General features: G+C 46.2%; 1 protein-coding gene across 1 annotated transcript in view; it reads left to right on the top strand.

Annotated features, from left to right (window-relative positions):
- Positions 1 to 1151: 1151 nt before the first annotated feature.
- The window catches only part of CACHD1 (cache domain containing 1), a 212800-nt gene continuing 197848 nt past the window's right edge, over positions 1152 to 16103 (top strand). The window contains exon 1 of the mRNA XM_037043383.1: positions 1152 to 1475. Within this exon, the coding sequence (XP_036899278.1) occupies positions 1230 to 1475 (246 nt within the window). The 5' untranslated portion in view covers positions 1152 to 1229. The remainder of the gene's footprint in view (positions 1476 to 16103) is intronic.

The following is a 16103-nucleotide window of genomic DNA, read 5'->3' as shown; positions in this document are numbered from 1 at the left end:
CCAGTGCTAGCCATTGTCATTAACAACATCGAAGAAAAGCAGTGTGGACGCTTAAACGGCAGTCCCCTCCTTCCCAAATCTCTGCCAGGCAGAAAGCCAGCGTCCTAAAACTTAAGGGACTTTCTATGGGTGGAACCTTGAACGGGTGGGACCCCGGAGTCACTCGCATTGGCAGAGGCGGCGAGAGCTGGGGTGGGGCACAGTCCCCGGCAACGCGAAGGTCCAAGTGACCCCAGCCGCAGCAGGGCTGGTACCCGAGAAGAGAGCCCTGCTCCCCTGCACCGGGCGTCTCCCGGGGCCAGTTCTGGGGCGGGAGCGAGGGAAAGAGAGGAGGGGCCACTGGGGGAATTTCCCCGCCTCTCTCGCTAGTTCCATAAATCACCGCAGCAGAGGCAGCGGCCAAGCCGGGAAGTACACGGAGCCGGAGCGCAGCGTGGTGGCACCAGACACCTCCCTTTCCCCTCCACCGCTTTCTTTCTTTCTTTCAGTTATTATTATTATTTTTTATCCCACAAGCCTCCCCTTCTCCCCCCTCGTTCTGGTGGCTGCTCCAGTCCAAGCAGCCGGGTCGCTGCTCCGCCTCCGCTGGGTGCCGCCGGCCGCGCTCGCCTCTCTGCGCCGGGACTCCGGGAAGCGAAAGCTCGGCGGCTACCAGCCTGCGCTCCGCTTGTCAGCCCCGCGGCCGCGCGGCCAGCATACCTGGGTGCAGGCGCCGCCGCGCTTCGAGGCGTCCGCAGCGTCGTGGGGGCCCTGCCCGGGTCCCGGAGACCTCTCGGGCGGCTGCTTCCTCTCCCGCCGGCCCCGGGAGCCCGGCGATGGTGGCTGCCTGCGCTCCCGCGCTGTAGCCGGGCGCCCCCTAAGTTTGGAAGCCGCCGCGGCGCAGAGAGGAGTCTGCACTAGGGGAAGAAAGTTTTGCGGGGTGCGCCGAGCGGGCCCTAGGTGCACCTCCCATTGCTCTCTCCCCGCTTTCCGGCGCCTGGAGCCTGTTGGCGGGGAGTGGGGGGAGGCAGCATGGCCCGCGAGCCGGAGGAAGAGGAGACGGCGGGGGCGGCCGCCCGGGCCCGCCGCTTCGGAGGCAAGCCCGGCCGGCCCGGGGCCGGAGCGCTGCGGCCGTCCCTCTGGCTGTTCTGCCTAGTTGCGTGCNGAGCGGGCCCTAGGTGCACCTCCCATTGCTCTCTCCCCGCTTTCCGGCGCCTGGAGCCTGTTGGCGGGGAGTGGGGGGAGGCAGCATGGCCCGCGAGCCGGAGGAAGAGGAGACGGCGGGGGCGGCCGCCCGGGCCCGCCGCTGCGGAGGCAAGCCCGGCCGGCCCGGGGCCGTAGCGCTGCGGCCGTCCCTCTGGCTGTTCTGCCTAGTTGCGTGCGGGTTCCTGGGTCCGGTGGCCGACGCCGACTTCTCCATCCTGGACGAGGCACAAGTGCTGGCAAGCCAGATGAGGAGGCTGGCGGCCGAGGAGCTGGGGGTCGTCACCATGCAAGTAAGTGGCTCCCATTGCGCCCCCCCAACTTGCCAGGCACTCGGTGTCTCTTGCGCAGATTCCCGTTCCCAGCACAGGTCCCCTTGACCGTACACCGACCTCACTGGCATGCACAGACCACCCCCCACACGCTTTCCATCGGATACCTCTGTTTTCTGCACAGGATCCCCACCCCCCTCCCAACTGCACACCAACTCCTCCTAGCACTCAGGTACCCCACCCCTCTGCAGAGGCCCCTGACCTCTGCACAGAACCCACTTTCCTTCCCGCCCAGCGCCTTCAGCTTGGCGAGGTTTCTCCAGTTCCCGCTCATCTCTTTCCCCAATTTGTTCGAATCTCCCCCGGGGTCTTGTTTTTACCCCGCTGCCCCTGCAAACTCCCCTTCCCTCTTTGTGTACCCATCCCGGGGCAGACGGCCCCGTCTGGCTCGGACGATTTTCTGAAGCCCCTAGCCTACCCTCTCACCGCCTCCTCGTGTCCCTCCGGATCGAGGCTCATTCATGGACGCGGAGAGGGAAGGCACCAGCAGCTGCCTCTGGGCCACCTGGGTCCCGGCGGAGGGCGGCGTGGGATTAGACTCCGCGCTCCTTGTCCGCTTCTGGGTGCTTTGGGGGAGGGGATGGTTTGGTATACTCCTGGTAGATTCCCTACTCTTGTCTTGTGTGGGAGAGTTTTTTGTTGTTGTTGTTGCTGTTTGCTGTTGCCATTGTCCGTTGAGCGCTGTCCGCTGTACGATTTTTGTTTTGTGTATGCCTTTTTGGGGGGCGGGGCGGGGAGGGGAACACAGTGAATAAGGTTCCTATTTCTGTAGTTTGTTTACCGTGTCGCTCTTCCCTAGGAGAAGGGGGCTTCAAAAAAAAAAAATGAGCGGGGCTAATTAGGAATTCTGAAGATGTTACTAAAACCAACAGTAGTAAAAATGGCTAAACAGCAACCACCTGGAGATTGTATCTGCCGGTATTTTAACCTACTAGGTCGGAAAGGCCCCCTGGATTAGGAGAGGTTGAAATGACCTTAGGAGTCTGAAACCTTTGCTATATGTACCATTCTTTGGGAAAACAACCTCATTCTCTCATGCCTTCTAACAATAATGAAGATGAATGTGGTCTTCGAAAGAAAGAAGTTTTCAGGAATGTGTTCTTGGAATAGCTTTCAGAATTCGATTTTCCTGTGACCACTAGTCCACCTCCTACCAGGAGGGAGACGTGTTTTGAGTTGCTTTGGTGGGATTCAGATTTCTGACGTCTTTTTTTTAATAACCCCCCCCTCCCCACGCCCACCATGACCTCCCTAGGCTCCTCCCAGGATGGTGCAGTTTTCGTAAAGCAACTAACACAGACCTTTTACACTAAAGTAGAAGATGATTAGGATTTTTTTTTAAAGCAGTGAGGTGAAGTCGAAGAGTGGTTGGTTTGCTGGAAAGATAATTCTGTACAGTATTTATTTGCAGACATCCGGCCATGAAGTGCAGTAGAGTCGAATTCTTCTTCCTCTGAAGAATAATAGGCAAGCTTTTAAGTTACCTCATTTAACTGTCCTTTTCCATGCACATCTTTCAGGGTTAGATCCAGTTATAATTTTTTCCATATGCACTTTGTGATTTCTGATGACTGTTGACAGAGTGCTTAGGAGTGAAGTGACTTTTAGAGGAAATGGAACTAAAATGTTAGGATAAAAAACTAGGACGTTTTCTCCCCAGTGGTGCATATTTCAACTCTGAGCACAAACAATTGTAGTTTTGCATAGAGACACCTCTTTTAATAAAGAGAATTTAATTTGTTGCTGTTCTGGACTTTGCTTGTAAGATTAGTAGGCATTTGTCACCTTCACCTCATCACTAGAGCTGGACAAGGGACACTAGGGTTTTTTTTCTCTCCCCATTTAAGCTAAGAGTTTTCTTTCTCTAAGATACTGACAGCAGTTTTTCTGTTTCTCACCCGATCCTTGACAAAAGGTGAAATCGGATCCTAACACATTGTCATTCAGGTACGGATCCAAAGCAAATGTAGTTTTAAAAGGCTTCCCTGTTGAAAAGGAGACACTTCAGAAAAAAACTCTGGCCCGTGGGGGGTTTGTGCCCAAATGGCCCTTTATCTCCTCCCAACTGGCCTCTTTCCAACACCTTTGCAACCTCATTGTAGAAACTGGCCTCCTGGGGGGCAGGGTTTTGTCTGGCAAAATGTGAAGTGGCTTCTCTCCTTTTTTGAAAGGAGAAACACATACTGTATTTAATATTTAAATTCCTCTTCTTGAGCTGTACATTGATCTGCCACTTGCCTTTACCTGGGAAAATGGGGGCAAGTCTCTCTGAATTTTGTTAGAGTGCCATCTTTTTGGGGGGTGGAGGGTGGGTGGGTGGATGGAAGTACTTGTAAAATCCAGTCTAAGGCAGATTAGGTTTTTGACCCTTAGGACAAAGATTGTGAGGCTCACATTTTCCTCTGTAATCCTCAGGAACTTGTTCAGTGGGCCTGAAATTTTGTGGGGCTAGTTACGTAAAGTACAGATCATATGGTCCTCCCTTGCGGAATGTTGAATTTTATAGCTGTAGAGCTAACTGTTGTTCAGAGGTAGGAAGCCTCATGTGGATGGTAAGGTGAGCAGGTCAGACTTACTTAATGAGAGGGCTGGGGAAAGGTTGTGTCCCTTTGCAGGAGGAAAAATGTCTTTCCTTGGTGAAGGGATCCACTCCTTTCATTTGACCTTAGCTTTTCCAGCTCAGGCAGACCTTTCAGGACAGCATGTTACTTGATGAAAAACTTTCAAAGTCAGCATATATGTAAAGAGCCTATTTTCAGACTTTTTCATTTGCACTGTTGTGGCCGAAATTCTGCAAAGGCATTTTTTTAATTTTGAGAAATTGCAAAGTCAGTCCTGAAACAAGGCCTGTTCCAGCATTTCCAGTGGCAACACATACTGCTCACAGGAGGTTGCAAGTGGTAATTTTGGTGGTGGAGGGAGGGACCACCAAACAAACAAACAAAAAAAACCCCAGCCTTCTTTCAGCACTGGAGTTTCCCATGACACAGGTTTTGTGCCCGCTGATAGAGGAGGCAGTCTAAAAAGTGGTCCATCTTAAAGATAGTCTTGGAAAGGTTTTCTCCTGGAGGCTGCTTGCTCTTTCTGTTGTTGTTGTTGTTGTTGCTCCTTTGTAGTAATGGAGACACTTTAAAAAAATCTTGAAATAATTTGCACCAACTGATTTTGCCAGTGCCCTGGGAAAGCTGTCACTGAATACTCCACCCCCACCCACCCCCCCATGATGTATGCCCATCGTACATCATGGACAAAAGTCAAAAACCTAATCATTGTCTCCTCGGGGGTCTGGTGCAGTGAAACCATATAGATCATGGTCTGGGGAACAGAGAGTGGCTGTGTCCAGGGAGACTGGCTTTTGCTTATTCCTCCATGGGATAAGTTTTTATCAAGCTGCATAGTGGAGGGCAAAGAATTCTGTACTGGGATCCAGCTTTGACACTTAAAGTTGCATGAGCTTCGTCTGCAAATTTGGGAATGATGATTCTTCCCAGAGATTTGCTCTGTAGACATAATGGAAAGAATGCATGTGAAGGCACCCGTTAATGTGAAACTGGAACTGAGAAATGTTGATGGTTGTGGTTTTTCTTAAACTGAGAAATATTCATTGAATGCTTACTGTGCACAGAGCACTGTGCTGGGTGTTTAGGGGACTTACAAGGGGGTATTCCAGCCCAGCTCCTTACATTTATAATCTGGAGGAAGAGGTAAGATTGCACAGGTAAAACGGTGAAGTAACAATGCCTGCTTGTTAGAAGGCATATCTGGCTCTGGGAGCCATTTCACCAGGCACTTATAAGGCCCATTTAACATTATATGACAATACAGGCTTCCTAACAGCGAGAGCCTGGCACACGGCCAGTGTGCCCTCCTTGAAGTTAGCTCTAACACAGCTCTGTGGGGCCGGCCATAGTCACTGTGAACTTGGCAGACACACCAGCAGGTTGGTCAGACAGCTGCTGTATGTGGCCTGGAAGGAGTTAGGGGTCCTTCTAGTAGAGGCAGAAGAAATATCAGAAGCAAAAACTATAGCTTCAAGTCAAATTAAAGAAAGAGCAGCAGCCAGGACAGATGTGATTTCAGGAACTGAAGGGCTGGACTGGACTGGGGTGAGGTGTTGGCTGAAAATGTGGAGCAAGGTTGTAAATAATGGCTGCAGCTGAAAGGGAAAGGGAGGCCCTCTTCTTGTGCAATTGAACAGCATTGCCTAAATTCATTGTTCAGTTTTGCAACAATGTTCAGCGACCTTTGGGGGAGGGGTCTTCTGCTCTATGAGGGGCCTCTGGTGAGAGTAAGCTGGATAGGGAAGGTGAATAAGGCCTGGTTCTTATTCGCCCTTAAGCTCTCAGCTGATGATGGAGACATGCAAAAACAGGTTTGATAATGCCGGGGTTAGTGAGAGGCAGAGAGGTGGTAGAATGCAGTGGGTTAGTGCCATGGTAGAGAGAGGAACAGGGCATTGTGTGAGTCCAGATGATGGTTGCCCCAGTCCATCTGGTGGGGGTCACAAGAGGTGGCTCTTCCTCCTTCCGCCTGTTCGGCGAACTGTCTACACACATACGGGCCAATTCTGAAAGCAGCTGCCGCCTCAAAACTGAGGGGTAACCAAATCAGTAGTTCATCAGATGTTTCTAATTCCTGTTGATGGTACCGGACAAGGTAGTTGGTGTACTTTGAATGCCCGAATAGGGCATGGCTGTGACACCTCTTCCTCTTTGTATGGCCCCATGTCTTGGTTCCATCCCTTCTGGAGCTTGTGTGGTTACTAGACGTAAACGTCCCGGTGGCTCGACTATTACTGCATGCTGGTACGCAGCGATGTTTAGGTAAGGCTTGTATCTTCCCTTAACTAGTGTCCATCATTACCAGGAACGGCATGTTTGAGGATGCTTTGAATGTATACTTAGATAATATAGAATGTTTTAGAGGTGAGAAATCACCTGTATTTGCAAATAATATGTTTCAATTCTATGCCTTGTATCCAATAGAAGCCCTGATGGAAAACCTGTTGACCCGTTCTCTTCTGAAAGTGAATATTTGGAGTAGAAGAAAATTGACCATTGATGGATGAGTCTAAGTTGAACTTTGTGAGAATGAGCCCAAGAAAAAGCATGCTGAAGGATTTCAGATGGACTATCCCTGTTGTGCTTAGGACTTCCTTCACTTCCTCTCCATAATACCTGTCTTATAGTTGGCATCTTTGCCTGTGCTTAATCTTTTTCATGCCAATCATACTTGAGTCTGGAGGGGTAGGGGGGAAGGGAAGGAGAGGGTTTCACACTTTATAACTTGGTGCTATTTCTGGTCGCTGCTTGAGGAGTTCCTTCCTTGAGCTTAAGTGGATGAGCAGGCAGGAACCTTGCAGAACTCTGGAATGTTGGTCTTATGTACAGTGGGATTTATTTTGGATCTGTTTGGACCTGATGTGAAAGTGTTTGGAAATTCAAAATATGAAGAGGTAACAGTTTAAACAAATTTATTTTTCAGTTACAGTTGACATTCGGAGACAGTCATTTTGACTCAGATGGTTTTAACTGCGTAACTTTTGTGTTACTAAATTGCTCTGAACTTTCATGTCTTAGTGCTTCATTTGGTGAGTGGAAAGAAATATATTTTAAAAGGGGTTAGCACAAGGAATAACATAGGAACAGTCAGTAAACAGAAATAAATATGGGACAGTCTGTTTAGTGCCAGGGCAGAGAACCTGGAAAGCAACAAACATATAGCTCGCAAGCTTGAATGAATCCGAAATCTGATTTTTAGAACCTGCCTATTTCGGTGCTGTCAGCCCTCTGTCCCAGGGGTTGCAAAAGTGTGGTGCGCTGGCCTCAAGGATGTGGTACAAAACCATCCTTTGGGGTTTATGAAGAAAATATTAGACCTGCTATTCATGGTTATTTACTTAAAGTTTTGTATTACAAAGATTTGAAAAAAAACACACACACAAAAGTAAAGAGCAGAGCGTTAAAATGCCCCTGTGTCTTACCCAGCCTCAACAGTGTCAACTCATGGTCAGGCTGGTTTCCTTTCTGCCTCTGCCCACTCTTTCCCGCCCGCCCCCTGATTATTTTGAAGCTAATTCCAGATACCACATCATTTTAGCTATAACATTTTTATTACATTCTTACTTAATTTCTGTATTTTAAATGCTTTATAATATTCATAATATTGATACAGCAGCATGTAGAATTTGCAACCCACGTGTAAATACAAATATTTTGGAGGGTATACACTTAGTTTTTTATGAAAATACGCTTGAGCAAAGCCATCACTACTGAGTCCCCTAGCCTTTTACAAATAGTTCGTATTTTTGCTGAGCAGCCTCTTTAGCCTTGTAGAAGTAATACCCAGGCTTCTTTTGGGAAGTTCCTATGGAACCCGTTTATTTTCCCTTATACATGCCACGTGGCCCTCATTTTCAGGCCTGGCTTTCTGCTCAAGCCTGTGAGGTCTCGTGTGTTCTTAGGGCCGTGCAGTATGGGCCATGTCTTCTACTGCCCGTTCTCTCCCCCTCCGAGAGGAGGAAAGAGTGAGAGAGGGACAAGGCAAGATACACTGTAGGTGGGAGAGAGAGGAGGGTGGGAGAGGAAAAGCCAGACTGCATACATACTTGTCTAATAATCAGCCAGTCAGGAGATACTCACTGGGTGCCTCATTTTGCAGAACTGGAGGCTGAAAGGGGGCAGAAGTACAGGACATCCACATCTCTGAGAGCTCACATCTTATCAGGGAGGCTACCTAATTTGTATAGGTCAAGACAGTATAGAAGGAAATTTTAGAATATGGGACCTGGATTTACACTGAGTGTTATTGAACTGAGCATTTACAGGGGTCAGTTAGGCAAAGCGAGTGATGGGGGCCAGGTGGGGGTCAGTAAAGACCGGAGATGCTGTTGTCCAGGAGGGCACGTGCCAGGCTGACAGCAGGCGGATGCTACTCAGTGCCCCCAATGGTTGCCACTGTCATGGCGGGTCCAGTGTTGCCACATGCCTCTGTTTTTCAGGAGAAGCTGGATATCTGGTTTTTAGGCAAAATCTCTTGATTCTTAACATGTTGGCAACTAATTCAGATTTTGGGGGCCAAACCAAACATGTCTGCAGGCTNATTTTAGAATATGGGACCTGGATTTACACTGAGTGTTATTGAACTGAGCATTTACAGGGGTCAGTTAGGCAAAGCGAGTGATGGGGGCCAGGTGGGGGTCAGTAAAGACCGGAGATGCTGTTGTCCAGGAGGGCACGTGCCAGGCTGACAGCAGGCGGATGCTACTCAGTGTCCCCAATGGTTGCCACTGTCATGGCGGGTCCAGTGTTGCCACATGCCTCTGTTTTTCAGGAGAAGCTGGATATCTGGTTTTTAGGCCAAATCTCTTGATTCTTAACATGTTGGCAACTAATTCAGATTTTGGGGGCCAAACCAAACATGTCTGCAGGCTGCCTCAGGCCAGTGGCCACCAATTCACAGTGACTAGATTAGAATTATTCAGTGGGTCCCAGGAGGCAAAATCAGTACTTGTGTGCAAGGTTGTGGGGAAGCAAGTTTCTGTGTAATAGAAAGGAAAACATTCTGATGGAATTCTAAATTGGATTGCTTTGGAGGATGAGCTTCTTGTCATCATAGTTACTTAAAGAAATAGTGCCTGGCACCAGATAAACATTGAGCACTGTGATTGGCCTCAGTTATCCACCATCGTTAATTTCCGATGCAGTGAAGGTTATGAGGGAGGAGGTTCTGGATGCTTAGGGAAAGTGTGTTGACCTTTCGGTGAGATGGAAAGGGATTCTGAAAATCCTGGAAAAGGTGGAATGAATAGGACTTGGTTAGTCAAAGAATGGAGTTCTCAGAAGTTTCCTTTGTAATGGTACCTTCGAGGAATGGAAAGATAGTATTAAGGTTTGGAGTTTAGAGCGCTACAGGGAAGAGTGGGCACAGAAGAGGTCACATCGTGAGGTCCTTGGATCCTTCACCTCAGTTGCAACTTATTTGGCAGGTAATAGAATTCCCAATTTGTATTATCCTGAAGCTGAAAGCAACCTACCACCTCATGTGATTGAACAGTCCAGGGTAGATCTGGGAGCAGGGCTGGATTAGGGCTCACATAATGTGGTCAGTACCCTATTTCTTTCTCTCTTCACATGCCCGCTTTTCTTAACTGGGTTCTCCTCTTTGTTTCCACATGGCTGGCAGTAGCTTACCCCTGTTTGAATTGGGAACTAGCCGCTGCTTGTGCCCGAGTCTCTTGTGTTTGGAGATGTGCTCTGGGAGAGAGGACATAGAAAGCTGGAGAAAGCTTGGTACCTGTCACTCAGCTGAAGGATTGGGATTCAGACACCATCGGCAGCCACCAGCAGCCAGAGCCTGAACCATACCTAGACTCGGCCTCCCCAGGCTCAGTTTAGGAGGGCCTGCTTTGTGGTCTTCCTGCTTCTGGCTCACAGACTGGCTGGCTGGCCAGCTTCCCACTGTGGTCTTGTGGTCTGCCCTCATGGCTTGTACAAATCCAGGCTCAGCAGGGCTGCCCTTGGCATGCCTTTTCTTCTTGACCTCTCAGGTCCACAGATCACTGGGTGCCATGGGAACTGGGAAGGACTGGAGAGAAAGTCAAATCTACTTCCCTTATTTTACAGATGAGAAACAGGCCCTGTGGGAAATTGGCCGCCTGGATATCATACCAGCAGTAAGCGGTAGACTTAGAATTCAAGTTAGTCTTAGGATTCTTGCTTTGACCCTTTTCACAGTACTGTGGTAGCTCCATTTTTCCAAAGAAAGGTCGCCTTAAAACAGAAAGGAAACTTGACTTAATTAAGAACCTTTACATTCCTCTTCTGAAAAAAAAAAAAGTCTGGCTTAGTTATTTTGTTTGAAAACTTAAAGCTCTAACAGTCTCATTTGGCAGCTGACTGGTTTTTTGTTTTGTTTTGTTTTTAAGTTAAGCTGTTACTGCCCTGGCCAGTATGTCTCAGTAGTTGGAGCGTCATCCCATAACCGAGAGATTGTGGGTGCGATTTCCAGGCAGGCAGGTCACATACCCAGATTGTGGGTTCACTCCAGGTCCACACACACAAGGTCCCCAGTCTTGGCGCCTGTCCCCGGTCTGGGTGCCACGGAAGGGATGCTGCTCTCCCTTCCTCCCTCTCTCTAAAAAAACCAAAATGTCCTCCAGTGAAGATGAAAAAAAAAAAAAGTTGTTACTTAAATACCTAGAAGTCAGTGAGCCACTGGAGAAATACAAAAGTCCTCAGGCTTACTATAGTGTTTTTAGATATTTTTCAAAAGAGCACATGTAAATGGTCAACAGCTATTTATAATTGTGAACTTGTACCACCAAAATAGATTTTTTTATTTCAAAGGTACCAAATAAAAAGAAAAAAAATGTTGGAGAGGAACAGTGGTTGTGTGTGTGTGTGTGTGTGTGTGTGTGTGTGGTGTTTGTAAAGGCCGCAGAAGGAAACTCCACCTGTAATTTTCAGGCAAAGTTCTAGACTGAATTTCAGGACGTGCATCTCTCTTCATTGTCATTTACAGTCCCCAGGAGTAAGAAGTAAGTTTGTTCTTTCTCTTTGTTCTTCTCCTTCAAGAATTACAATAGTGTTACTACTTTGGGAGGGTTGTGTGGCTTGATACTGAAACAAGGTGTGATGATGTCATGTGACTGACTTGTTACTTTGCCTGCTTCTGAGTCCAAAAGAAGTTTCCCCTACTGTACATTTACATAGTTAAATAATTTCTGAATTAATTACCATTAGAAAAGTTCTGATACCTAAATACTGGAGTGGATCGACGACTGGAGAGTGAGTGGCTTGGTCCATCGTTTCCCTGGAAATAGTGTGCCTTATTGGGACTGGAGGGTGGAAGCCAGTCGAGGGAATTCTTATCTGTTGTATGTGATAACGTTTGTTTCTCTTCCAACCATAAGAGTTATTTTAAAGACTCTGTCAAAGACCAAGACGGCAGCATTTTTTTTTCTTGACTCCCCTTGGATATTTCCTGAAATTTTCTTTTCTTTTCTTTTTTTTTTTTTTTGCATGGAGTATTTTAAAAGCTACTCCAAGCCCTGGTGGAAGGGCAGTGAAAATCGGCAAGCCAGGGAGAATGAATCTGAATTTTTAATTAGGCTTTGAGTTGCTTCTTCAAAGTGTGGAGACATCATTAGTGATGTAAGTCTTGTTGCATTAGCAGAGACTGACATTTTACTTCAAACAGGGAGAGTGCAGCTGTCCTGTGCAGATAAAAGTTGCCAAGTGCGGAATAGCAAGGTGGATGGGTAGATAATTAGCTGTCCCACATTACTGCAGTGTGGAAGAAGCCTGCCAGTCATGGGCAGGAAGGAGGGATTATTAGGGGGAGAAAATCCAAGTGTGTCACGAAGCAATTTGAAATCACTTCAGCTGCGGCTGAGCTGATAAGGCGTGTGTTAAGGAAACAAGACAAACTGAGTCTAGTATATGATGGCCAACTTCCTTTTTAAAAAATTAATTAAAAGGAGGAAGGGCCAGAAATTAATGATCCGTAAGGACACTGAAGTACAGATTCATCAGTCTGCTCTGACTCCATATATAAAATAATAACGCATTGAAAATGGTCTTCCTATTTCTGTGTCACTTGAAAATAAAGTGAGGGCTCTATCTAGAAAAGAAATCACGGGGAAGCCATGAAACTTGAGAATTACTGGGCTACGTTTAACCACAGTAAGACTTGAAGGGGAAATTTCGAAGGGCATCACTTCCCCGATATGGGTTATAATATTTATAAATGGTATGAGGATACTCTTAGGGCCTTATTGGTGGAATATGTGTATTATGTAGATATTCTTGGCTTCCCAGGTCAGACGAAATCAGGTGCGTGCACTGTGGTTTGGCCTTAGACTACGTAGATAGTCTTAAACGTTTTACTGTGATCATCACATTTATCTCCAGGAAACAAGAGGTATAGAAAGACCTGTTGGGGTTTTTTGTCCATCCTCAATCATTTGCCAACTCAAATGAAACTTCATGGAGCTTTGCTGGCCCCTACCAGCATGCTGGACTCATTTGTCCTGATTCTGTGCATGTTTGTTGACTGGCTTTCTCCGAAACCAGTGCGTCTCCTGGCCGTCCAGAGACAGGAGGTGCTGAGGTGTGGGTAGCATCCTCTGAACGACAGCTGCCCTTGGCCAATGAAGGAGAGCCAGCTTTTTGCTCTGCTGCTGCTTCTGCTCCCTCCCTAGGAAACTGTCACTGGGTTGTTGCTGCTCTGGGCAGGTTTGGAGAAAGCTGAGAGTACTGAGGTTTTCAGCAATGTTGGCTTTTGGATCCAGAGTTGCTTTCAGTGACCCTACGTGAAACAGATACTTGCCCCTACATAGCCTTGGAAGGGGACTAGACTCAGTGTTGTTGTGAAGCAATTTTATTTGCTGTGGGTTGAGATCCCTAGAGGTAGTGTAAAGTCAGATGGCCGTCAAGGAGGCTTGGATAATTTCATTTGCATATGTGTGTATTCAGATAATAAATGTGGGCAAGAGTTGCAGACAATAAAGCTTTGTATGGATGAGAGCTATTAGAGCATGAACTCCAGCAGAACTCCTGCAAGAAAGAGCCCAGATTTATTCATTTGTGGGCCTGGTGTGGTCAGCACCATCTCTGGCACGTGGTAAGGACTCAGAAATGTCTAGACTACAGAAATGGTGTGCCCATCTTTAAACAGCAGACTGTGTAACTCTCTAGAAGTCATTATAGCAGACTTACTACCATGTTCCATGTGTTAATTTCATTACTCTAGATTTAGAGTGAACTGTCTTGAGCCTTTACTTGCTACTAAAGAGTTAAAATGTTTAAGACAAGTGAAAGTGTCTAGCAGTGTATCAGGCACGTTAGAACTCCCAGTATTAGGTGCTTCTGATGTTTAATTTTTTCATATTAGAGAAAGTTGGATTTATATTGAGGACATTTAGGAATGTAAAACAATGAAAAAATGTGTGTATACTTGCAAATTGTGTGCTTAGAGCTACTTTATCCCAGAGGTTCAATTCATTGGTTAATTTGCTTAGCAAATGTTTATTGAGCATGTACTGTATGTGCGGTACCGCACTTGGATTTGAGTCTGTGACTAATTAAAAGAGACGTGATCCCTGTTCTTATGGAGCACACCACCTACTAGGGGAAATAGACATTAAAGAAATAAACATACAAATAAATAGTGAATAGTGTTATGAATAGTGTTATGAAGGAAACAAGGACAGAGTACCAGGGAGAGCCTTTAAAAATATGTCAGATATATTACTTCTCTGCTTACAATTCACTAAAGGTTCCCATCTGACTTGAAGTAAAACCCCAGACTACAGTGGCCGTCACAGCCAGATATGATCTGACCTCGATACCTTTGTGGCTTCTCTCCCCTTCCCTCACCTGGCTCCCACCCTTCCCACACACACAGACACTGTCCTTCCAACACTCCAAACACATACGTGCCCCAGGTAACTTTGTTCACAGCTGGTTTCCAGCGGAATGGTGCTTGGCACTGCGAATCACTCAATAAATGCTTACTGGACAAGGGTGAGTGGGATTGACAACTCTATACCAGGTGGTATGGGAGGGAATCTGAGGAAGTGATGGAAGGGAGGAGTTAATCAGGAGTGGATTTGGAGGGCTAACAGAAGGAGGAGGAGCCAGTCCGGGAGGCACTGGGAACTAGCAGAAGGAAAAAGGGAGAATCAAGCAGGGGTTGGGGAAATGAGCATTCCAACAGAGGGGAAGAGCCTGCTTGGAAAGGCAGGACTTCGGCATGCTTGAAGAACTGAAAGAAAGCTGGGCAGCTGACTAGCATGAACAGAAGGGTGGTGCAAGTGAGGAATTTGGATTCTTATTCCTAATCAATGCAAGTATAGTTGTTTTCTAATAACTCTTTTGGTCATGCCCTTACTGATAAGGACACATAGAAGGGTGAAGATGCTAGTGAGAGACCCTGGATCTGTAGACAAGTCTGGAAGTCTGGAAGTTGGAATGTCTATGCAGGCCAGTTTTTCTCTCTTCCAGTAGAGAGAGAAGGGAAACTACCAGCTTCTTTAAAATGTATCATGGAGAAAAAATTCATTTGTTTTTTTAAAAAACTTTATTTATTTTTAGACAGAAGGCAAGGGAGGAAAAAAGAGAGGGAGAGAAGCATCTTTGTGTGTTTGCCTCTTGAGCACCCCCTACTGGGGACCTGGCCAGGCATGTGCCCTGACTAGGAATGGAACCGGGACATTTGGTTCACAGGCCCGCACCTCATCCACTGAGCCACACAAGCCAAGGTGGTAAAAAAAATGTTAAAATGTAGCTTTATTGTTCTGTATCTAGAATTTTAAACAATTCATGCTTTGCCTGTTATTTTTCTGTTTCTTGGCAAAAAATCCCACCAAAAACAACCCAACCAAACTTCTAGAGCCAACTCCGAATACAGTACAGGAATACCTTTTTTATCGTACTTTGTTGCACTTTGCAGATACTGCATTTTTTACAAATGAAGGGTTTGTGGCAGCCCCACGCCAAGCAAGTCTGGGTGCCATTTCCCAACACGCTCAGTTGATGGTTAGCTTTTTTTAGCAATAAAGTTTTTTTAAATTAATGCATACACATAATGCTTAATGGACTACAGTGTAGTGTAAACATAACTTTTATGTGCATTGGAAAACCCCCAAAATCATGCAACTTCCTTTATTGTGATGTTCGCTTTATTTTTGGTGGTTAGGACTGAATCTGCAATATGTCTGAGTTGTGCCTGTAATGAACTCTTGCAGTAATGATTCAGATGTACTTCCCCCCATTGTATTACATTGATAGATCGATTGATGGATAGGTTTATATACAGTAAAATGTACTCTTTTTTTCCTCCTGACAAATAGCAAAAATGACTTTAAAAAAAAAGATCACTTTTTTAATGTGGCTTTGAAATTTTAGAACCAAAATTTGTGAGGTGTATCGCACATTATCTTTTCATTCTTTTAAAAAAAATATGGTAAATTATATATAACATACAATTTTCTATTGTAAGCTTCTTTTTTGATTCTGCTACCATGTTTTATTTTTTTTAAATATATTTTATTGATTATGCCATTACAGTTGTTGTTCTATTCCCCCTCTTCATTCTCCTCCACCCTGCACACCCCCTTCTCCACCATCCCCCCCTTTAGTTTATAACCACGTGTCTCAAGTTCATTAGATTCTATATTTCCCCTACTATTCTTGCCCTCCCCCTATCTATTTTCTACCTACTGTCTATGCTATTTTCTGTACCTTCTCCCCCCTTCTCCTCCTCCCATTCCCCTGTTGCTAACCCTCCATGTGTTCTTCATTTCTATGGTTCCACTCCTGATCTAGCTGTCCTCTTGGTTTGCTTTTGTTTTAGGTATGGTTGTTGATAACTGTGAGTTTGCTGTCCTTTCACTGTTCATATTTTTCATCTTCTTTTCTTATATAAGTCCCTTTAACATTTCATATAATAAGGGCTTGGTGATGATGAACTCCTTGAACTTGACCTTATCTGAGAAGCACTTTATCTGCCCTTCCATTCTAAATGAAAGCTTTGCTGGATAAAGCAATCTTGAATGTAGATCTTTGGATTTCATGACTTGGAATA

Source organism: Sturnira hondurensis, unplaced genomic scaffold (assembly GCF_014824575.4).
Source record: "Sturnira hondurensis isolate 20B ecotype Veracruz unplaced genomic scaffold, ASM1482457v3 Scaffold0000648, whole genome shotgun sequence".
NCBI classification, from domain to species: domain Eukaryota; kingdom Metazoa; phylum Chordata; class Mammalia; order Chiroptera; family Phyllostomidae; genus Sturnira; species Sturnira hondurensis.
The sequence above is the reverse complement of the archived record's forward strand: the minus strand, read 5'-3'. Positions and strand labels throughout refer to the sequence as shown.